Consider the following 24328-nt stretch of genomic DNA (forward strand, 5'->3'; position numbering starts at 1 on the left):
TGATAGGAAAAGGGAACTTTTCTTTATTTATTTCATCAAATAAAGGGCACTAAATACCCCCCATAAAACTTCCACAAACTGCTTTCCTAATCATCTAAGTCTACCTCCTCTATTTGAAGTCCTCCAAATACTTGTACTTGAACACAGAGAAAAGAAGAGCTCAAACCCCATTTTAGTTGCACTTTCCATCATTTCCTTCATGGTACAAAAAACAAGAACAAGATGTTCTTTATCAAACAACCATTTATCAAAATTGTGGAAACCCCCCTGAGTTATCAATATTCACAAACTGATCCTCTTCGGTCTTTTTTCTCTTTATGAAATGTTAGCATACTTTAAGTGGTATGACTCTGTATCTCGAACCCTTGAATTAGAGGGTAGAAACCAACGTGGTAACCACTTTAATCAAAGCTTGTTAACAACTCTTCTGTCTCTTTAAGTTGTTCAAAAACTTCACTACTACTACCTACCTCTCATTTCTTCACCCTTTTTCTATTCTACCAAGTTTACTCACTAAAGATGAATTAGCATGGGTAATTAATCATTCAAGATGAAAAATCAACTATCACTTCATTAATTAATGAATCAATGATAGTAATCTCCATGTCTAATCCTACCTCTTCTTCTTCCTCTTCAGTAATTCTCCAATTACCTCCTTTCTCTATCTCTCTAAGATATACTTTTCTACTTTCTTCAAACCCCCAATCCAATATTACTCCACATTTTCCATTAATCCAATCTCTACCAATATTCAAAAGCTCTTCATTCAATTCATTTTCTTTAAGAGTACTTACCCTTTTTGTACTTGTTTCAATAATTTCATCTCTGAAGAAATCTAGTAAAAGATGATCTTCAAGAGTTGAATTACAGATCAACTCTTCTGAAATTGTAGTACTACTTGTTTCTCTGATAATTTGGACTAGCTTTCTTGCTTTGTCTTCTGTCTTGATGAATTCTTGTTCGTCATCGTCATCATGTTCTTGTTCTTCTTGACATTCTGAAGTATTATTTGAAGAAGTGTTATCTTGATTGATTAGTTCAAATGATGAAATCCGTTCATCCAAATTTACAGGTTCTAATTGGTTGATAGTTTCCAACCGTCGGATCTTTTGATTTTTCTCTGTTAAAACCATGAACAGGATACAATATTAGAAATCAGAGCTGATTATGTTGAAGAAATTGAATAATATTCAAATGATTTTTGGACAAATTTTTTATATATCTTGCCATCTTTGTGGTTGATATTCCATTACTAAAAACCTGAAAGTCTTACACGGTGGTGGAATCAATCATTTGTTGAGTTGTGTTAAAGTGTGTAACTGAAGTAAAGGTAGGAATTGACAATTATTTCTATGACTTTAGGGGTCTTTATATGAATTTGAGGGTTTAAGATGTCCCTAATTACGGTAGTTATCAAACTTATGCAATTCATGCATATATTCATGATGTACCAATACCACATTAAATGTAATAACTCTTAGAGTCCATCTAAAACAAAGTTAATATAAATATAATTTCTGGTGTTGAAAGAACAACTACTTACTATCTACGTTATCGACGATGGACTGACTAGAGAGAGATTCTTCATCTTCTTCACTCGGTAGAAAATCAAGAACTGAAACCGGACTAAAGTGATCTTTCTCTGACTGGCAATCGACCTGCAACAAATTCTAGATTCAATGTATTGTTAAAACGAAATAATGCTAGAAGACTAATGCGGTAATTATACTCTACAAGTGTATAAAAAATTAGTATAATTAAAAATACTGTAACTAAATTTCTGTAAACTTAAAATAAATTAGCAAGTGTAGTTTGTATTTAATGAATTCATTTCCTACTCATGCAGCACGCATGTTTACAGCACGCATGTTTCAGCTCCGAGCTTCGCGAGTGTCAAAGTTGACAGTATCATTTTGTTCTTACAATCTGATATTCTTATGCCATACTAGAGCATAATACTCTATAGTCTTCGAAAAATATGTGCAAAATCAATCTCATATCAGTAGGAGACAAAGGGGTCATGACCCATTTAGGCATTATTTTTCAGTGACTGAATTTTAAAGTAGTGGAGTGGAAGAGTGACAAAACCGACAGTAGGACTAGAGCCAAAAAAATGTGGTCCAGAAAGAACAAATCACAAAAATACAAATGGCATTTACGTTAATATAACGAAAACTGAGGGTCATAGTCAATGCTTGCACAAAACATAAAAAGAAGCGACCCATCGATAAAACTGAGAAATTAAAGTCTCACGATGTTCAACGCCGTAGATTTCGCTGACGAATCAGAATCCACCGCGTTGAAATCAGTTAAGCAATTTAATTCAGTAGTCCTAAATCTACCAGATTGATCTCTCACATACTTCACACGTGAATATATCAGAATTCCAGCTGTTCATCCAAAATAAGAAAAAGGAACCGTTTGAAATTACTAAAATAACCTCCATTACTCTGTTAACTTTAACGCCAAAATGTAGAGAGAGAGAGAGAGAGAGAGAAAAAGTAAGTAGAAGTCAACCAAATCTCCAAGAATGAACAAAAAGAAATCGAATCAAAATCAACTAACACCAACAGACAAAAAGAAAACCTAAAAAATTAGGTCAAAATTTGAAACCATACCTTCTTCTCCATGGAATTAGAATCTTCTTGAAGATCAATATCCTTGTTGGTTTTCCAGATTTTGTTTTCTTCAGCTGGTAAATTTTTATTAGAACAAGAATTAACTTCATCAATTTCACCACCACCAGATGATGATGATGATGATGATTCAGAACTAGTACTAGTACTACTACCGGTTGATGAATTCAAAGATTCAGTAGTGAAATCTGAATCAGACCAACTAATAGTACTACTAGTTTTACTGCTACTTTTAGTTTGAGAAACTGAAGAACAATCTAATGATTTAGTAGTAGTATTAGGTTTATCTTCAATTAAATCACGAAATGATTTCCATCTCATTATATCTTTAACTCTAACAGCAACTTTAATTTCTCTCTCTACTTTATTACTACTATCATTCTTCTTCCAGAAACTTCTTCTCAATCTCCTAGACAAACTTCTTGGCAATGACAACGGAAAACTACTGATCATCTGATTTGAAGATGATTTTGATGATGAAAATGTGAGATTTTTAACTACTTTGATTACTGCTATTGAAGCTTTTTGAAATGCTGAGATTGTTGTTGTTGTTGTTGATGGTTTAGGGTTTGAAATTTGTGATTGAGATTTGAGGAGAAGTTTTTTAGGGTTTTGAGATTTGAGATCTAATTCGAGTAAGTTTCTTATTGAAGAAGTACAACAAGTTTTTCTTGGAAATGATTTGAATCCACTTGATGAACATGAATTCATATCATCTCTTAAGAAATCTTTTAGAAGAACAATTCTTCTTTCAATTGGTGGAGATTTCTTTGATTTCTTCACCTCAATTTCCATTTCTTTGGTGAACCTAAAGAAAACCCTAGACTGAATTTTAGAGAGGGAAAGAGTGAGTGATGTTATGAATGTAGAGAGAGAAAGTTAGAGCAGATAGAAAGAGAGGATGATGATGAAATTTAAGAAGTGAAATGAGTTCATAAATTCACTTTCATGAAAATAGGAGTATATGATATGAGAATTAAACCCTAGCTTTTATGTCTTGAAGCTAGAAAAAAGAGAAACAGGGGAAAACCCCCAAGTACTAGCTAATGTTAATTTTGAAGTTTGAAGTTAAAGGAAATTTAAATGGGAGTTGAGATTTGAAAATTTAAATTAGGTTAAAAAAATGATTTATAATGAAAGCTCTTAATAATGGGAAAGAGAGAGGTTCTTTCTCTCACTAAAATCTCTCCTACAACTGTACTTAATGGCTTGAAGATCTCCATGTTAAATTGAGAGATAGTTCTAATTTAGCCCCTTTATATGACCAACCAACTATTTTGTCCTTCTTAACTAAAAATTGGTTAAACGAGAGTTAATTTTGTGAAATTTTTATATTTTTTTTATAATGATAAGCGGGAGAAGCCCGAACCGAATACAATGAAAAAAGAAACCAAAAACGAAACAGCAAAGAAATCAAATTATATCATTTCATTAGCCCCACCTTTTCCTCATTCTCACTGTCCCTCTATAGTCTGCATTAACAATGTTGACTATTTCCACCGACAGTTGACTAACATTTAAGTGAGTTACTCCCAGGCTGAGCTTCATCTTTGACAAGTGATCAGCAGCTTGGTTTGCTTTCCTATAGACATAAAAATCCCGAAAACTCCGATATTGGTTCTTTTCACCAATGACCTCCACCGGTGTAGGTCTTTACAACTTATTTCTTCATTCCTTTTTTATCTTCTCTTTTCACCAATGACCTCCACCAATTTTGGGTTTTTACAATATATTGGCAAATCAAGCAAGAGAAAGACCTTGTTTAAATCAAACTATTCCGCAATTGGTGAAGATGAGGGGCGCTAATATATAGAAAAGGTGATTCCCTTCCCACGAGGAATCGTCGCCATTCAGAATTCAAAAAAGTGAATTTCCTTCCATCCTGCACAGTGAATGAACCTTTCGCAACATGTTAAATGGAGACTCTTTTTTTTATATTTGAGGAGAAGATTCCCCTTAGTTTATTTGGTAAAAGGTTCACTCTAGCGTAAGAATTTGTTTGACCATTATGTACTTAAAATGATTGCAAATGACCTCTACTAATGGGGATCTTCAATGAAGAGGGGAAGGGATTGAGAAGAAAAAATACTTCAAAGATTACAAATAAGCTGAAGGCTAAAATTGGAAAATCGACAAAATCTTAACTCCATCATAGCAATACCGTTAGTGAGGGAGAATTATATTGGCCTCTTTGATAACTTAAAGGGGCCAAAATGGGCGGTTGATCACATTTGGGGGCCAAAATAGAATCATCCCATGAATTTACCTGCAGGAGAGAGCAGGACCTTGGATTCTTCTATTTGTCCTTATTTAATAATCAGTTTTATTTATTTTTTACTACATTTAATGCCACATCGGAAAAAATAAGCATCAAAGTTGAAATCCGACGGTATGTTGGGTCAGCACGAGTGACATTTTGATAACTCACTATTAAAGCAGGTAACATTATACCCACCGTTACATCCATGTAATATAAAGCTTTCCATAGTCTAAGATATTAACCAATAAGAAAGTAAGTGAGAACTACCTCCGTTAAAGAGAGTCAAGTGAATCGGTATTAGTAGTTGACTCTAACATTGAAAGAATAAGAAACTTAAATCCGTTTTTTTACGTTCCGTTTATTTGTTTCTCTCACTATGAATCGGAATCGGAGGAGGAATTCAAATTGAGATTTGGATCCTATAGTCGCGGTAGTTGGTCGATAAATCCGGTGCTCATTGCCTCTTGGTAATCCACCACCTCATCTAATTTGAATTAATATTTGTTTAATTACTACTAGTTGATTTGGGAATACGGTACCACAAAATCTTGAAAATAACATATCGGGCAAAAAAACAGCTCACATGAATGTACCCGCTGCCACATATAAGTGTTGTCACAATCTTATCATTATGAATTCTTGAGACCGGCCATTATCACCTTCTTTATAATTATGAGCCTTCCCCAATGTTACAATTTGACATGGTCATGTTATATTGGACTATATTTTTGATATTTACTTTTAAACCAAATAAGCCCCATCGATCGCCTTTCGTACGAGTAAAAATCACTCGAATATATGTATGGACTAACATAGGTGAGAGTGTGTGCAACAGATTGGTTACAGTTTGTTGTTGATCCGTTTGTAGCTCTATCAATCCAAGATTGCATGTACTATAAATTTATGATATTATTTCTAAATATGGGACTCTCAAATTTTTAAGACCAAATATGTGTGATGAAACACTTACCTCAGTTGGATGGATTTAACTATTTTGAAAATTATAGATTTAATAAACTTAATTATTCAAAACAACTCTAAGTCATCTTTTAATACAACCAAGCAATTTGTTTATTCGATTCTTCCATTCTATGGTATCACCAGAAGCTATGTGTCACAATAGAAAACTTTTGTAATCAAAAGTCAATGCTGGTTTTGATATGACAAAACACAATTTCCTTTATTAGCTATACACCGTTACGCAACTGTGAAATACTAAAATTTGTGATTAGATCTATATAAATTAAATTGCTACAGTCACATGTGACAATTAACAACTGTCGTGAAGCATTGTCACTATCTTCTTGATCATTTTCACAATCACAAATGCCAAAATTAACTTTTAGGTTTTCAATGTTTTAAGAAGATTAATTTAATTAAATTTTAGATTTCCCAAATATCATAAAAGTCAATATTTAACTTAAAATAAGTATATTTATCAACTTCCTAGTAAGTCATTTTCTTTTAATCTTGAAGTACCTTGTCCTTTGTTAGATCACATGTTTTTACCATTACCAAACAAATAAGGGATAATTCCCAATGTACTTGAATCCATTTGTTTTTGATTTTTTGTGTTTTTGGCTTTTCTTTGTTACATGGTGAATCTAAGAAGGTTTGGGAACTAAAGAAGTTTCGAAAATCTTGAAAAACAAACCAAAAAATAAAGTATATTAATTATTTCGATAACGAGAAGTAGGGGTGGGAATTCTACCCGAAAGCCCGATATCCGTCACGTTTACCCGCGCCCGACAATGTCCATGGACGCCCGCGCCCGAAGATGGGTACTACCCGCCCAGCCCGATGATTTTTCGTGGGCGGGCTCGGGTGAAAAGCTCTGCCCGCCACCCCGCCCATACCCGAGCCCGATATACTCACCCGACGGGTGCCTATAGATGCCAATCACTTTGAGTGTCGATTATACTTCACTATAAAGCCCAAAGTAGATTTAAGGTTTCTCCCAAGATATATAAACTACATATTGAAGCAACCCTAATAGTTTACCACATTGAATCTGAAAAATTCGGTAGCATAGAGAGAGAGAAAAAGAATCTACGTTGTCTCTCTAGCCGTTTCTCTCTTATTTACTAGACCTTCTTGTGCCAACCTTCTTCTCTATTAAATAAGTTATTGGGATCATCTTCCATCTCTATGTAGTGGTCAAATTTTAAGATTATTTTGATGTGAAGGAAGAACAAAGAAGAACTAATGAAACATACAAAGACAAGAAAAAAAGTGGAAGACAACCAAGTCTCATGTTTGCATATATAGATCTATATCAGTTGTTGATTTCTTATGTTACGGAATCTGAGTATTTCTTTCATTCTTGATTTATAAGTTTTGTAAAGTTTTGGTATCAATTTGTTTAAAGAAGCTTATTTGAACAATATCAAATTTCTAGAGTTTTCTGATCTGGTAAAAAAATATCAGATAAAGAAACCCGATGCCCGATTTGCCCGAAGCCCGACTTGCCCGATGCTTTAGTGGGCATGGGCGGGCTTTGATCATAGGAGATTTCAGAAAAGCCCGCCCGAATCCGCCCGAGAACCCGAGTGGGCAGAGGAGAAACTTACCCGACCCGCCCGAGCCCGACTCAGAATTACCCGCGGGTGCCCATACCCGCCCGATTCCCACCCCTAACGAGAAGAATTCATGTGACAAGTTATCTGTAAAATAAAACTCCCAGAGAGCTACTACTCTACTTCATAATTTATCTTTATAGAGCTTGGTGATGCGCGAAATGATTTAGAAATTGTTGATTGTTTTCACGAAATCAGTACGTCAAGTAATTATCCATTATCTTCATAAAAAAAAAAAAAAAAGTAATTATCCATTATTGTCGTAGGTTTTTGTTATATGAAAACAAACACCCAAACTACTCAAACAAAAAGTTTTGGGCGGGTCAATTCATACGCTTTGTTTAGGGACACAAGAAAAAGAAACCAAGTTGATTATAAGTAAAAATTCAATGTAGTGATTTGTGGTTCTATAAATTTGATCAACTGAAATACAAATCACATAAGATTTCTACCTAGATTGGGTATAGCTTTTCTTTTTATCCCTAACTTCACTCTAGCATGGGCAGACCCGAACCCAGTCAAGTATGGTTGTGACATGTTAACAAGTATTGTGTTGGCCTGTCCTCATTAACTCTAAACGGTTGCGGTTAAGCTGAGGGGTCTATCTCATAATATATGCCAAGATTGTACTGAACTTTGAGATGTTTAGTTTTGTACTAAAACAGTCTACGTGGCATGATTGTGACTTATAATAAACAGGTGGCAGTTGTAAGCAGACTTGGTGGAGAGTGAGGTGGATGGGGCGGGTGCCAGTTGACTAGGGCCAGGGGGAAGCGGATGGATCGGATCGGATCGGATGTTGGGTAAAATTGAATGTGGGTTAGTCAGTAGTCTTGATATCCGGGCCCTTTTGTCGGTTGTCGGCTCTCCCACACGCTCGCCCAGGCCAGGTTAAACCACAACTTCATTTACCAGTTTAGGTTAAAGTTACATTTATTTGGAGCGTCTTGGTATCATATTGTATCTATAAATAGATGGTGTAAAAGAGAAATTTTCATTAATTTGCATCCATTGAAGGGTATGTGACCCATATCTTTTGAATGTGCACCTAATAAGTTCGTAGTTGACTATTTTTAATTGGGCAGTACTGTCTTTCAACATAAAAAAATGGGGGTACTGTTGAAGTCGCTTTGAGCCTCCTCAGCCCACTGAGATCGTTCTAAAAAGTCTTCTGATCTTAAACAAAGAAATTAATTTGAAAAATGTCCGGCCTAAATTGTACAAACAAGATATATCTTGTTTGGAAAAAGTGTCTTGCATCACAATGTTAGTGGTGCCCAACGGGCCGTGCCGTGGCGTGTCAGACACGCCACGGCCACGCCAGGCACGGCTTGAGCCGTGTCGTTCCGTGCCCAGACCACAAAGGTCTGGGCACAGAAATGACCCATGGGAACGGCTGGGCCGTTTCCGTGGCGTTTCCGTTGCGTTTCTGGCCGTTTCCGTTGCGTTTCTGGCCGTTTCCGTGACCGCTCCGTGGCGTTCCCGTAGTCGTTCTCGTGGTCGTTCCCGTGGCTCCGACCCATTCATAAATATTTTTTTTACTTGTAAAAAAAAAGTAATAAAAGAAACATTACATTTTTTTCAAGTAAAAAATTGTGATGTACAAAAACTTTAGAGTTTATATCATATCTTTGTATATTTTATTGGAAAAGAGTTGTATAAAGATTCTCCACATTTACTTTATATTTTGTGGTTTAGGTGTGGGACTATCTTTACCACTTTATTTGTTTATTTTTTTCAAAAAAAAGTTTTAGTTTGTTTCAAAAAAAAAAAAAAATATAAGTAAAAAAAAAAAAAAGTAAACCTCTTTTGTTAAATTCAAGTATTACTTTTTCATTTTAAGTATTACTTCTTTTTTTAATTCAAGTATTACTTTTTTTTAATGTTTTTTTCTTTTTGTAATATAAAGTAGTTGTTATGAAAATCTAACAATTTGTAAACACATTAGAATATTAGTACACCCTAAGTAATTCTTAAAAATTCAAATAACTAAATTGGGCCGTTGCTAGCGTGTCGTTGTTGCCGTTTCCGTTCCGTGCCCACGGGCCGTGCCGTGTACGATCCGTTCCGTGTCGTTCCTGCGTGTCTAATGGGCCATGTTTAACGGGTCTGGGGCTCTAAAATCCCAGCCCCGACACGGCACGCCAGACCCGCGACGGGTCGGCACGGCACGGAACGGACCGTTCCGTGTCCTCAAATAAACGGGCCGTGCCGGTCCGTTTCCGAGTCGGCACGGCCCGTTGGCCACCACTACACAACGTGAAGTAATGTCAAATGGATTCAATTGGTCAGACACGTCCCATTCAAATTCAACCCATAGCAAGGGGTGATCCCGAGTCCGACATATCTATATACATTGGTTGGGGTGCTAGTCTCGTCGAACAGATATAATGGTCTGGTTTCAGGCTTGTGTTAGCCGACCGCACAATTGTGTTTTTTTAATATTCAAAAACTCAAATATTTTTCAATAAGACACAAAACAATGCGAGGGAAACGTCCACTATATTGAGCAGGTTGTTTTAGGAAGGTCAATATAATCCAATCATGGTTTCAAAATGTATCAAAGTTGTCGAAATATAATTTAATGGCCAACTCAATATTCAAAACGTAAAACAAATACTGTAATAGTTAGAGAATGTATAGAAAACAACCACGATATTGTTGTTTCTTTTGCACAAGATATATCAAATATTGTATTACAATAATCATGACAATATCAATCATATAATATGTTGATTGATATACACGTGATAGTGTATATAAAAGTACGATACGTAAACATATTACTTATTTGAGAAAATTAAAAGAAATAAATGCATATATAATCACGACCACAATAATGGAAGTGAAGAACTTTCTTCCTAGAATGGGTTGTGATCGATGTATACGTCTTCTTTTTTTACTTATTAACACTCAGAGGAAGTCATACACAACAAAAAGAGTCATCTAGATCAATCTAATTATCTAATCAAAATAAAAATAATTGTCCAACTTTTCATTTTGAAGTTCTGCATTTTTCTTTATTATGCATAAAGGAATAACTTTACATAATCGGCAAAAAAAATCTCAAATAAGATCACGGAGTGAGAGTCGTATTCTTGGCCACGCTATGATGACTACCCTAGTTTCCCCCTCTCAAGGGCCGGATAGGTTTATCTGCCTCCATTATATTGCTAACTTCGGTAAACATTTTATAGCCTTACATTTTTTTTTAATGGCACATACCAATTAAACAACAATGAGACTAAAATAAAGATAGTGAAGAAAAGAAAAATCATATTTTATGTACTTCAGTTCAATGATTAGGCCACTACCTTACAAGTATATATATAATCCACCAAACTATTTTCAATCATTGAGACCTCCCAACCATTCATCACCAACTCACTTATAATATTTGCAACAAAAATAAAACTCATTTATAATATTAACATCCAGACTTATAAATTATTTGTAAAAATATAATGATTATCTAATCACTAGGTTTACAATTAACCTAAGAAATGCTAGTGTATGACTAAAATGTGAGACCTACCAATCTACCATGTGGATTAATTATTTTTCTTTCTTTTAATGGGTGTTGCCTTACATATGTTTACTATTACTTACATATTTTTTGTTTACAATTAACCTAAGAAATGCTAGTGTATGACTAAAATGAGAGACCTACCAATCTACCATGTGGATTAATTATTTTTCTTTCTTTTAATGGGTGTTGCCTTACATATGTTTACTATTACTTACATATTTTTTGTGGGTTAAAAGGCAAACCAAACTTAACGATAGCCAGATCTGCTTGGGCAAATTGTATAGCCAGATCTACTTGCGTGAACTAGATATAGCAAACGCTTGATCTAGTTCACTAATTCTCTCGTCCTCCCATGATGGTCTCTTTTGTGGTCATAAGTTCCTTCAACTTCTACAAAGTATGTACTAATCTACTGACTCAGTTAAAATTTGAGGCAGAAAGCAACTGTTTTGGTGGCTTTGGGCTAGGGGAGCTTCCTAATAGTTGTTTGACGAAATCGGAGGTGGTAACAAGAGTGTTTTGGTGGTTTGCCCTAGAAAGGGTTCGGGCTATGCAAAAATGAGATCCTCATGTAACCTGCATCAATCAAGCCCAGTTACTTGGAGACGAGATTGAATGAGAAGGGACTCGTTATAGGCATCCACAACTTGCTATAAGCGCTCCTACCGACAAATTTTGTTGAGTGGATTCACAATAGATGAAGTTCGAGTTGGTTACATATTCCGGTACCTTTTGTGTGATAAAGAGTTAAAGTCGTAGCCTTGAGTTGTTGTGAAGTAAACTATTTTCTCTTTTGTCTGTAATGAAGTTCGAAAGCGTTTCTATGTTTACATATCTTCTCTTTTCATTTCAAACCCGCTTAATTCTTCACCTTTTTATTTTATAATAATAGTTAGTTTTATTTAATTTTTCCAATTTTATAGTTGAGATTGATTCCATTCTTCCATGATTAGAAAGGCAATAGCTTAATCTTCTTTGTTTATTATGAAACCATTAGACCAGGATATTCTATGTTGTTGGAATGGAGTCATCACTTCCATACTAATTGACTTGATTAGGAAAAAAAACACACCCTAGTGACTCAAATATGAGATAATGAAGTTTTAAAATACGTCAACTCATATCACAACATCTATCAATTCCTAGATTATGAAAACATATGAAAGGAAAAAAAATCGAAAGAGCGACAAACTTAAAAAGGAGGAGCTTAATATAAAATATACGAGTTCATATATGTCTTTACACACACATTATATTGATACATTACCAAGTTTGTTGATATCAGACTTTTTTTTGGTTGTTGATATCATACTTAAAATCCTATATTTACTTTTTTGCAAAGAAATTCCCGGAGTATTTACTTGGTCATTAGATCTTCAAACCAATAATTATTGAAAGATCCAACCTTGACCAAGTCAACAATCTTTGACTGAACAAAAAGAAGAAGATTCCTTGATTCAAATGGAATAACTCCATAAAGCCACTTCAGCATTAGTTTCCACGTCATCCCAACTGAAATCTCTAGGATGAGGTGGAGATAATAACAATCCATCTGCCATGTCAGCAAGAATTCTTGGCATTCCAAACTCTGCTTCTTTATCATCCATATAAAACACTTTCTCCGGCACCGCCGGTGAATTCAATTCCTCCCTCCTTACTTCCATTAATTCCTCCGATTGATGAAAAGCTCTCGCTGCCTCCCCAGCTGCTTTTCGAATATCTTTAGCATCTAATGATTCCGGCAAGGGTACTTTCCAAATAGAATCGGCGAAATTAAGACAAGCTGATCTTCCCCTGAGTGCAATTGAAGCAACATCATGAGCACGGGCAGCCATTTCAGGTGTGGGAAAAGTACCAAGCCAAATTCTTGATTTTTTATTTGGTTCACGAACTTCAGATACCCATTTATCACCATTTCTCTGTCTAACTCCTCTGTAAATTGGGTGTCGAGTTTCTCTGAATTTCATTCTACCTGCACGTCGTTTTGGTCGATTTGAAGCTAATTGTATAATTTCTTCATCAGAACCACCACCTGTATTTATAATACTTGAATCGGATAAAGGTGAATATGATAGTAAATCTTTAACCTTATCTGACCCATTTGATGTATTTGAGTGTAGATTTCTGAAGATATTCATTTAATGGAGGTTTCTCTTTTCTCTTTCTCTCTCTACAAGTGGAAGTGGGGACTGGGGAGTGTGAGAGTCAGAGTGAGTTTCTTTCTCTCTCTAGAAGTGAGAGTGTTGGGGTGTGAGAGTTGAGTTTTGAAATTGGATAGAATAAGAGGGTTTTTATAGAGAGAACGCGTTACGGTTTAAACGCGCACGCGCAAAAAAGGAAAAAAGGATTTGGGTGGGGGTATAAGTTAGTTGACAGGCTGGATTATTAAATTACTCAATTAAGGATTGTCAACAGCTGTAATATCCAGCTAAGTAAGAATTAACCTATTTGACAGTGAACATGTGTCATTTACGATGACGTGGGATGAATTGACTTCTTTTGTGTTTTGAATTGTTTTTTTTTTTGTTGAACTTTGTTTTGAATTGTTGGTACAAAAACTCTATTTCTCCCTCCATTTTGGTCTCTCCTCCAGCCCTCCGCCTATGTGGCGACATATTACTGGAGTATATTTTCTCGCAATTCTCTCTCCAATTGCTCCACACTCAAGTGATATGTTGTCACATCGGCAGAAAGCGGGGGGAGGGACCAAAATGGAGGGATGAATAGAACTTCTTTGGTTGATAATGGCCGAATTGGCCGAAGAACTTACCTCAAAAATAGGTGCCACCAAAATAAAAGCGAAACGACTCAAACGATCAAAACTAAAGCTACAGATATCAAATTGGATGAAATCTTGAGTTTTCCTAACAAAATTACGTTCCACACATTCGTAGTCGATAACGCCACATTCGACCCACTTTAAGAGATGATTCCATCAGTTGGGTCTCGAATTGTACTTTTCGTAGTTTTCTTTTACAATTTTTAATAAAATTTCTTTTAAAAAGCATTTTACAATTTTTAGGTAGTTTTTTTGTTTCTTTTTACTCATTGAGAGATTCAGAGTTCCTAAGTTCTAGACATACATTTAGGGCATTACTGAGTATTTCGCTATGTCACTGTGTTCCTCTAAGAAATGACTTCATAAACTTAAAAAGTTGAAATTGGATATCTAGTTTAACGTCATATTGGACGACATAAAAGAAATAAGGTTGTCGAAAGTCACATCTCCTTGTCTAATTCGTAGTAGATGACATACTTAATTTTATTGTTTTGTTTGATCAATATTATAATGGGTGGATGTTGATTTTATATGTAGATGATTCGGGTGATGGTTCAATTCATCTCTTGAGTTTTCCTGTCAAGCGGAGAAATCATTTTGCCAACAATGTACCCATATCAAAACCTTACTACTATGCAACGTGTTTTATAGTATCATACTTGTCACCTGCCAACTCGAAGGTTTTTGACAATAGCAATATAGAAATCAGTTGTGTTGTTCGTCACTAAATAATTTTTAGTTGGATTTGTACTTATTAGTAATAAAAATTTAAAAATAATTTATCAGTACAAACACATTACAAATTCAAAAACCAAATACTTAGGAAGGTCAAATACAAAAACGTGAAGAAGAATTCAAAGGTCAAAACTGGTTTTTTTTTTTTTTTTTGTTGAACAACGTCAAAACTGGTTGAATAGGACAATATCTAAGGAAGAAATAGAACGCTGATTTTTTTTTTTAAAAGAATTCAAAGGTCAAAACTGGTTAAATAGGACGATATATGAGGAAGAATTAGAATCCTGATTTTAGTTTTGACTAAACACTTCTTGGGACCTCTAGAACATTGGAACAAGAGTCTGAACTTTCCATGACTAGGGGTTGAAAATTAAGTCGAGAGAAAATCCTGTAAAGAAACTGCTACGAAACAAACACCAAAAACAAAAATAGTGGAGACCGTTCTGTGTGTTCCTGACATACTTCCTTGCTGAAGTGACTAATAAGACAAAATTAAACTTTTTAGACTACCTAATTAGTTAGGTGGAACACGATCCTCACACGCACACGGGAAAAAAGACTTGAGGTAGCAAATAAATTGGTGTCAGAAACGAAGCGCACTTAGTTGGGTGGAATTGACCTTTAACTTATAAAAGCAGCTTACTAACCACTAAGTTATAACATGATCCTTATCAATATTCTAGTTATAATTTTATGTTTCGAAACCGACTACTTTACAAAATTCCAAGAAGGTTAGGAACCTTTGGATAGGTTGGAGGTCAAAGCAACCGCTTTGGTTTCTTTGGGTTTGGGCGCTCCGCGCAAGGGCGCAGGGACAAGCAGACCACCCCTGACTGCACCCAGGACAGTTCTGTTATATTTCTAAAGAGGTGGGGTTAATCTTGTAATTACAGCCAGGGGTCAATACTTCTTTTTTTTTTGTACTCTTGACGTGGAGAAGCTAGAAAAATCTAGAGAGAAAGAACTGTGAGTGATTTGTGTCATGACCTACTCACCTTCTTCAATTCCTCCAACTTCCAACCATGAAATCCCCCTCTATCATCAAACTAAAATCTTATCATCCAACTAAAATCCTTCTCACTTTTTCAGTTTCTCTAATGCTAGAGTGAAATCTTATCTAGGGTTTTCCTAATTCTTCAACTTCTATAAATCATTAGAGATTCAACATTTCTATGTAAGCAATGTTTACTACCTCTGGTTTTGTTATTTTTATTAGTTATTAAAGTTTCTACTAATCCAATTTTGATTCTCATCAAAACTTGTGCTAATACATTATAAGGTTATTGATTTTGATAAATTGAACTACTATTAATTTCAGTCATTTTAGTAACTGATTTTTTATTATTAATTCTTTGTCCATTACTTCATTGTTAGGATTACTGATTTTGATAAATTGAGCTACTAATTTAGATTATTTTGGTGATTGAGTTCCGATAAATTTATTGTCCATTATTTCATTGTTAGGGTTACTGATTTTTTGTAACTTTAGGTCTTTAGGATATATATGATTCTTACCTAAAACTTTTACCGATACATGATTTTTTGTAACTTTAGGAAATTAAAGAGTAGGAATCCATCTAAATAGCTGTGCTCTTACTTTTCATTTTTCGAAATGATCCACCATTAAACTTTAATTTAGGTAATTGCATATGTGGATTGTGACAATAACGATGCAATTTTACTTTGACACTATAAATTGTCTTTACATGTTACTTTCGGCGAATATAGATTTATCGCAAGAAGAAATTTAGTTATACAAATTTTAGGCTAGTTCTATATAGTTTCAAATCCTGGTTCCGCCCTTAGCCCCGTACAGAGGAATAAAGTAGGGAGGAGCTTTATCATTTTTGGTAAAATAAAAACTAATTTTACTCCGTCGAAGTGATTGGATACAATGAACCCAACTCCCAATTATCCACATGGACCTCACATAATGGGTTCCTTATCTCCGTGTGTTGTTGGTCTTTTCATTTAATGGGTCGCTGGTCACATATATTTACTCATCTAATTCCATGTATTGTCATGATACGAGAGTATATTTACAAATAAGTTTGAGAGATGTAGTCTTAGGTATCGAAAATAAATTTGAGAGATATAATCTTAATATTTAAAGATAAGTTTGAGATATGCAATCTCAATCCGTGAAGATACGTTTGTAAGATTTCGTCATATTCATCGAAGAAAAGAGTATATATATAAAAGAATATTTTTTTATTATATTGTATACAGATAAGAGCTATAATAATAATTTTGACTTTTGTGGTGGTAGGCAGGGGTGATATGAGAGTGGCTAGTTTAGCACTTTCCTAGTATATAGTAGAACTTTCAACAAAAAGAAAAATTAGTATATCCTAGAAAAAGAGGTCCTACCTCCCCCTTAGCATTTCCCAAAAGGAAACAAGAGGCTCTACAAAACGTAATTGTTTATTCAAACGTTACTAAACTCAGAAACTTCCTCCTTGTTATCTCATTCCACATTTCACTTTCATATATAAAGTCATTTCTTTCTTTATAACCATATTAACTACTACTAGTACTACTATACTCCAATATTACAGTTGGTGACAGTTATACATATCTGCACACGTTTTATTTTTTAATCGACCATAAATTTCGAGGCCACCAGGAAAGATGTGGCAAATTTTTTAATCTCAACCGGCTTTATCTCAATTTCCTCCACAAGATTTCACAATTATTGTACAGGACAACAAAATTACGGGGCTCCGTCAATCACAATGTCTACCAAGTGTGGGTTTAGAAAATCGGTCGTCGATGAATATTTTAATATCGGTCGTCGATGATGATTCTCAGACGAAACGTTATGAAATATAGGTACCTTGGATCGAAAAGGAAACAACGACTTGAATTTACTTGTTAAAGGCAACGCGTTATTGAAAATCTTAGGGTCTGATTAGCATTTCAAAGAGAAAAAAGTCGATCACGACAACAATCTTTAAAATGAGTACTTTTGAAAAGGAAAACAACCATACGTTGTAAAGTATATTACGATTATACGTCTCTTACCTAGAGCTACCAAAATTCGAATTTTTGTGCACAAATGACTGAAGTTTATAGACACCCCAAAATTAAACCTCACAAAGAAAATTTCTGCGGTGTCTATAAGAGATCCTCATAATACGGTTACACATGAAGGGCTCGGACAGTATACACTCGAAAGGGCTAACAGTTGGGTTTAAGTCAAATGGACATGATGCCCTGAACTTCTTATTAAAGAACAGTTCTATAGGCGCCCATTGTTAATACTCCAGCCAATTGGTCGGCGACCTAACGTCGTTCTTTGGCGGAGTCGGCCGGCGATCGGTCGACGTCAATTGTGCCGTCAGGTTAAACTCATATAGACATTGCGTTTATTTGCTTGCATTGCCTCTAACCACCAAAATATGTTATAAAAGGGATTGCCTGTAGCCCTTTAGAGCATCTCTAATGCAACAATGAAATTGAAAAAATCAAAGTGCCACATAGGATTTTTTGAATTTTTTGTAAAAAATCTCTCCAATCCAATGCAATATTCAATTTGGATCTCGAAATTATGTGGCCTCATTTACTGTTGAGATATCTCAAGAAGAAACTAAATATTTGAGATTTCTTTTGAGGATTTCAATTGACCACTCAATATTAAAAGCAAATCTACCCATATAGGAAATGACACCTAAGTTATTTTTAAGTTTTTACAGTGTTGCATTGAAGACATCTTTTGAATTGAAGATCTCAATATTGACATCTAGGAAAGAGAAACTCAATTAAGCCTTGACACATAAGACATATTGAGTCTCTTTGGAGTTTTGCATGGAGATACTATTAGTATACGAAGAGCGTACAAGTAATCCCTAAATAAACCTATTTGTTTATAAAACATGCCGTAAAATATATTAGGTTATAAAATATAGTTCGCTTAAGCTATAAAATCATATTCTATCAAAAAGAAGATGGAAAACTCTAAGGTCTAATTATTAAAATTTTCCTCAACCAGTTTAGCATTTTCATCTTTATAATTTTCCTCAACGAGTTTTCATCTTAATTTCATTACTAATTAAAATTATTTTGAAGCTAAGTAAGAAACTAATAATTAAAATATTTTGTGACATAGAGAGACGAAAACATACCTTAGTTTAATAATCGTAGAAGTTTAGAAGTGTCAACTAAAAGTAATTAAACTTTAAACAAAAAGAAATTAAACTAATTAGAAAATACAATTTAGGAAGGAAAAAATGCTAATGTTTGAGATTGAACTTAAGTTGTTTGGACTCCCTAGCATGCTTACTACAATTGGGATAAAATAGATTATTTGTTGCTTTCGATAATTCTTTTTATGAAGATAAAATAAATTGAAGCTCTCATAATTATTTTTGGGAGATTTTAAAAGGCCTCCCCGTTTTTGTTAAAAGGCCTCCCCATGGTTTCGTTGACTTAGTAAAAGACCTTTGACTTAGCTTGGTTAAAGGGCCCCCCACTTTGAATGGGTGAAAAAAACCCACTTTAAAGGTGTATTTCACCCACGTTAGGATTATAGTTGTTACAATTATAAAACTTCCTAAAATCCAAATCCCTAGAAATTCCTCTCTTATATTCTTCTTCCCTCTTCTTCCACCGGAATGAAATGAAGGAGGGAAGGTCAATGTAGGGTCTGGTCTTAGGTTAAGTTTGACCTAACGGCGTTAACTTTGCCGTTAGGTCAAATATAGATGAAGGAGGTGCTCTTTTGTAGAGGGGCCCCTATAACCAAATTGGTTATAATGAGGGGCGCTTTTAGCTGGGAGGCCTTTTAACAAAAACGGGGGGCCTTTTAAAATTTCTCATTATTTTTTTGTAGTCTTTCTGTGAGGCCCTTTGCTCGGTAGCTCAAAGCAAGGTTTAATTTGCTTGTTTGTCCCGGGGACCAGCCATGAAACATGCTAATCTAAATTTGTAAGAGAAAAAAAATAGATGACATAAAATGGTGTGGTTCACATGTATATCACCTGTATGAGATCAAATGGCGAACATTGTATCAATCAACACCATAGACAGACCTCACTAAATCCATTATAACAACTCTAATAATATTTGGCGCTCAATCTCCATGTAGAGCACTACTTATCTTTTTCGGCCTCATAATTACGGAGACATTTAACTCTTATTTTAGTCGCCTTCTTCTAACTTGGTTGCTTACACGATCATTTTCCCATATTTTAACGTTAAATTAATAAGATAATAATATTTGGCGCTCAATCTCCATGTAGAGCACTACTTATCTTCTTCGGCCTCATAAATACGGAGACATTTAACTCTTATTTTAGTCGCCTTCTTCTAACTTGGTTGCTTACACGATCATTTTTCCCTTATTTTAATCTCCATGTACTAATTATATAATAAAAGGATTTTTTGTTTTATTGTATTTGTAAGTTAAGATAGTAAGAAAAGAAACAAGTTCAATAATCAACTTAGGGCAAGAGTTATTATATATAGAAGATACACTGTTCTGTAGATTAATTTTCATAAATTTGAGAAGCAATTAACATCAAATAAATCATGGAAATTTTATCTAAAAGGCTTTCGTTTTTGTTCTTTGTATTGATTGTGATATCTACTCCAAGTATGTACTCAAATATATGCTTCTTCTTTCCGATTTTAGTGTTTGTTGTTTTTGTTTATTTATAAGCTAAGTTAGGGTTGATAATATCTTCTTGTTTGCAGAGATGGTAAATGGTCAACTATGTCTCATACTTCTTGGAGGTCGATGCATGAACCGCGGGCATCACAAAGTCCATTCAAATCAGGTAGAACACGGTCATGGCATGGCCAAAGATGACGTCGGTGACCTCAAAGACGGATTAGGAGTGGGAGGTGGTGGTAACTGATCATATTACGTATTATATGCCAACAACTCTTCATGGGAGTGGTAAGAGGTTTGGTCTTCTACCTTAAAAATCAATGGTTCGAGGCACGCTGAAAACTCAAAATAGAAAACTGATCATATTATATATGCATTACCTATTTGGCTTCGGTTTCTAGATTTGTATTTGTAACTCATAACATAGTAGTGATTTCTATTTTTGCTATAATTTAATTTTTCGCAAGTGTTACACTAAAATTGTGCTATCCGTCATCACATGTGAAGTATATAAATACTATGATTATATGTCTCTCAATTGGAACTAAGAATTTTTTTTTTTCTGTAAGAAAAACATTAACACAAGTCAACATCTGGGAGGTCTACAGACACCCAAAATTGCCATCCAATCTATTAAAGCAACAATTTGTGTGGTGCTTATAAGAATACTAGTGTTCGGAAAAAAAGACATGTTTTCGAGTCATTTGAACAAAAAATTGTGTTGTTAAGACATAGCTTCGTTGAGTAATTATATAACTTTATTTAGCATTTACCGTTCTTTTATTCAATCAATGAGGGAAAATTGTAGTTGGCAATGGAAAACCTTGCCCGCCACAAAGTAGATTAAGGGACAAAGTACAATCCTCTAAAGTAGTACTGCTTTAAGTAACAGATGACACTGATAAAAATGATCTCAAACTCTGAATTTTTAGTAACTATCTCTTCGTATGATTATGATTTTACAGATGCGTGAACATAAACTTACATAGTTAGGTGAGTCCAGCTTAACGCCCATTAGAGACTGTAAACCCATTAAATACCTTTCCTCAGCCCCGTTTTTTTCCAAATATTTCATAAGTTTCCGAAAGTTTATAACCATGTCAAGAATTAGTTGATATTTAAATGGTAAAATTGAATAACATGGACGTTCTTTTTGCTAATGATGTGCCAGTGTAAGTTAAGTGTAAGAAAGTAAAATAGGATTAAGTGAGGTACAATGGCAAAAAGTCAAAAAGGTAATAACGAGTAATTATGCAGCTTTGTTTAATATTTTTTTTGTTTAATTTATGAGAAAAAGTTATAGTTCACAAGATGCTAAGGGCTGAAAAGCAGTACCCTAAAGTATCGCTTTAAGTATCAAATGGCACAGACAAAAATAATCTCAACTCTAAATTTTTAGTAACTATCTCACAATTGATGCGTGGACGTAGTCTACATAGTTAAGTGAGTTAGACAAGTTGAAATTGAATCTTTTCAAAGCAGATAACTCTATCTAGTTTAGCGTGTATTAGTCGGTGTAAATGAATTAAAACCTTTCCTAAATACCATTTTTCTCCAAATATTTCAAAAAATTTCTAAAAATTATAACTATGTTAAGAATTAATTGATGTTTAAATGGAGAAATTGAATAACATGGAAGTTCTCTTTTCCAGTGACGTGCCGATGTAAATTGAGTGTAAGAAAAAGTAAGAAATTAAATGAGTTACAATGGCATAGGGTAATAATGAAATATAAAAAACTAGGGGTCCAGACAAAAGTCAAAGAAAAACCGGTTTTTGGAAAACCATGGTCAGTCTCTAAATGGAAATTGAAGGATGCTACTATATGCAACTTCGATTTTACTAAAGATAACTATGGGACAATTGTAACTAAATAAAACTAGGGTGCTTCTAAAGGCACCGGGCCAAAAGGCTGTTAGCATCCGAAAATATTCTTGACTCGGGTCAATGGAGTTCTCTATAAGCACCGGTTTTTAATGTGGGTGACGTTCACATTCGCTTACTTCTTCTATCTTCTTCTTCCAAAATAATACTTATTTATTTTTCTTTTAAAACAAAACCTTAGGTAGAGTGCACTTAGAAATTTATGCTGTCATGGAGTACTCAAGACAGCATAACATAAGCGACATATGAGAAACGAACTAAAACCTGTGATTTCTTCAAGGAATCTGATCCCCTGTGAGTGGGCATTAGTTGTTACTTCACCTGCATTACTATAAAATTCATGTACAGATTCAGAAACTTCATACTATTTACGAGTAACAAAGACAATTTGTGAAGCCCAATATGTGAAGTCTTTCCACGGATGAATGAATGAGGAAGAAGCAACTGAAACAGTTTAGGTATGAGCTTAAGATACCTTAAAGCCTTCTTTAATCCATAGACAGACAACACCTTAACTGGTTGAGCCTTCTTAAAAAGCCTCTTTTGCCACGTAAAGGGTCAACCAAGTAAATGCCCTCCTTCTGAAAGGGATTCCGGAAGCCCGTTTGCAAGTTCCTGGATTGAGACAATGTCAAAAGACAGCAAAATGAGGAAATGGTACATGATGATATCCCTTTACATGTACAGATGAAGGTAGAGAATATAAGCTTACCCTCCCTTTAGTTCGGCGTGAGTTACAGTATACTTTTGGGCTGCTTACTGTCCAAGAAACTAAATTAGAGTACTATTAGATATTGAACCACAATTATCATTTTTGGCCTATGTGGATTGAAACAAATCCGTGAGTATGTGAAGAGAAACGGATTAACCAATCCTTGAGCATGTGAAGAGTAACGGATTGACTAATCCGTGAATTAAGGGAAACGGACGGGTTGGTCCAGTCCGTCTAGTATGTCTTAAGGCATCATTGTGGTTGGATTTTGTGAGAGATGGATGGAGGGGTTAGGGTTAACTCTACTTGACCGGTGCCTACATAGTTGGACGGTGCTAATAGAGAAATGAGCGGTTGGGCCTGGTGCTAACAGAGATGGATGCTAACAGCCTTTTGACTCGGTGCCTTTAGAAGCACCCATAAAACTAATCAAAATAGAGTCTTAAATTGCTAACCAACACCATAAAAAAAAATCAAGTATAACGGAATTTCTCCTACATTCTATACCCAACTCAAAAAAAATTATTAGACAAAATAACTAAATAAAACTAATTGAATATTGGATTAAATTGCTAAACCAACCCATACAAGAAAGAAAAATATAATCAAAATTTTTTTCCACAAGTCTTTGGTTCAAATTTCTATTATCATAATTAATTATTCATAAATAAAATTTATTTGAATATATATTAGAATAAATTTTATCAAACGGGTATTTATAGATTAGAATTTTGGTTTATCATGTCCAACGAAAATTGTTCAACAAAAAAAAAAAGTCCAACGGATATATTTTCAACAAAAAAAAATCCAAACGGATATTCAAAAAATCATACTACATAAAATCACTATGTATCTTTTATAATCCTAACTACTATGACTTAGTGATGTAGATTGTTGCGGAAGCGTAAAAGTAATGGAATCCACCATTGTTATTAAACTAAACTAATGAAATAAAGCTGATGAAATAACGATAAAAGCGATAAAACGATAAACTTGATTAATAATAAACGATGAACTTGATTAACAATAAACTTGATTCATAATATTCTCTGATCTGAATAACAAGGACAGACCTGACTTACTTTTATAGGAACTTAGAAACTTCTAGATAGACTCAAATTAAGATTCCTAAATATCAAAGATACTCAAACATAAAAACTTCTAAACCTAGACTTAGTAGGAAATATTAAAACATGGAAACTCCTAAACTCTAACTCTAATGGACTCGGTCATGAGGCCCTCTAACTGTTCGGCCGTGAGGCCCATCTTGATGGTCTCCATCATACTCCCCGACCGAAAACGAACTTGCCCTCAAGTGAGACTCAACAATGCAATCCTTAATTCCCACTTCGAGCGAACGGTGCATTGGGGTCGAAGGACACCCACTTGGACGAAATCACTAGCTTCAATCTCATAGTGCAAAGAATCTTGCAAAAATAAATGTAGGAAAGAAACTTCCAACAAATTGCAACATCTCCCGTCATCTTTTAATTTGATGAAGAAGACCACAAACACCACATAATATTTTCTTCCTCCATTATTGAAAAACTAGGATTTTTTTTTATCAAAAACCTCTCTTTCAATAATATTGACCATTGTAGTCGAAG

General features: G+C 34.6%; 1 protein-coding gene, 1 long non-coding RNA gene and 1 pseudogene across 4 annotated transcripts; 1 reads left to right on the plus strand and 2 right to left on the minus strand.

Moving 5' to 3' along the window:
• Window positions 1-3867, minus strand: LOC147535235 (uncharacterized). 2 transcript variants are annotated; one of them, XM_086649288.1, is made up of 3 exons: window positions 2619-3867; window positions 1544-1658; window positions 1-1120 (listed from the first exon to the last, which is right to left on the minus strand). In XM_086649288.1, the coding sequence occupies exons 1-3, from the start codon at window positions 3429-3431 to the stop codon at window positions 546-548; spliced, it is 1503 nt and encodes a 500-aa protein (XP_086505414.1). In that variant the 5' UTR covers window positions 3432-3867; the 3' UTR covers window positions 1-545. The 2 variants fall into 2 exon arrangements, with proteins under 2 accessions (XP_086505414.1, XP_086505413.1); XM_086649287.1 differs by having other exon boundaries at window positions 1544-1670.
• An 8326-nt stretch (window positions 3868-12193) lies between these two features.
• On the minus strand, window positions 12194-13261 carry LOC147535236 (dehydration-responsive element-binding protein 1B pseudogene; annotated as a pseudogene). The gene has a single exon (XR_015228344.1). The product of XR_015228344.1 is annotated as a dehydration-responsive element-binding protein 1B pseudogene (transcript).
• A 6652-nt stretch (window positions 13262-19913) lies between these two features.
• On the plus strand, window positions 19914-20664 carry LOC147535237 (uncharacterized). Its single transcript, XR_015228239.1, has 2 exons — window positions 19914-20108; window positions 20210-20664. It is a non-coding gene; the product is annotated as an uncharacterized LOC147535237 (long non-coding RNA).
• Window positions 20665-24328: the final 3664 nt, after the last annotated feature.

This window comes from Eschscholzia californica, unplaced genomic scaffold (assembly GCF_041429995.1).
Source record: "Eschscholzia californica isolate CP2 unplaced genomic scaffold, dmEscCali1.0.p SCAF_6, whole genome shotgun sequence".
In the NCBI taxonomy this organism is placed as follows: domain Eukaryota; kingdom Viridiplantae; phylum Streptophyta; class Magnoliopsida; order Ranunculales; family Papaveraceae; genus Eschscholzia; species Eschscholzia californica.

Coding starts and splice junctions, on each gene's coding strand:
- LOC147535235 (XM_086649287.1), bottom strand. CDS start 3,431: ATGGAAATTGAGGTGAAGAAATCAAAGAAATCTCCACCAATTGAAAGA. Junction 1,671..2,618: donor CTAATTCCATGGAGAAGAAG/GTATGGTTTCAA, acceptor CATTGAATCTAG/AATTTGTTGCAGGTCGATTG. Junction 1,121..1,543: donor CATCGTCGATAACGTAGATA/GTAAGTAGTTGT, acceptor TGGTTTTAACAG/AGAAAAATCAAAAGATCCGA.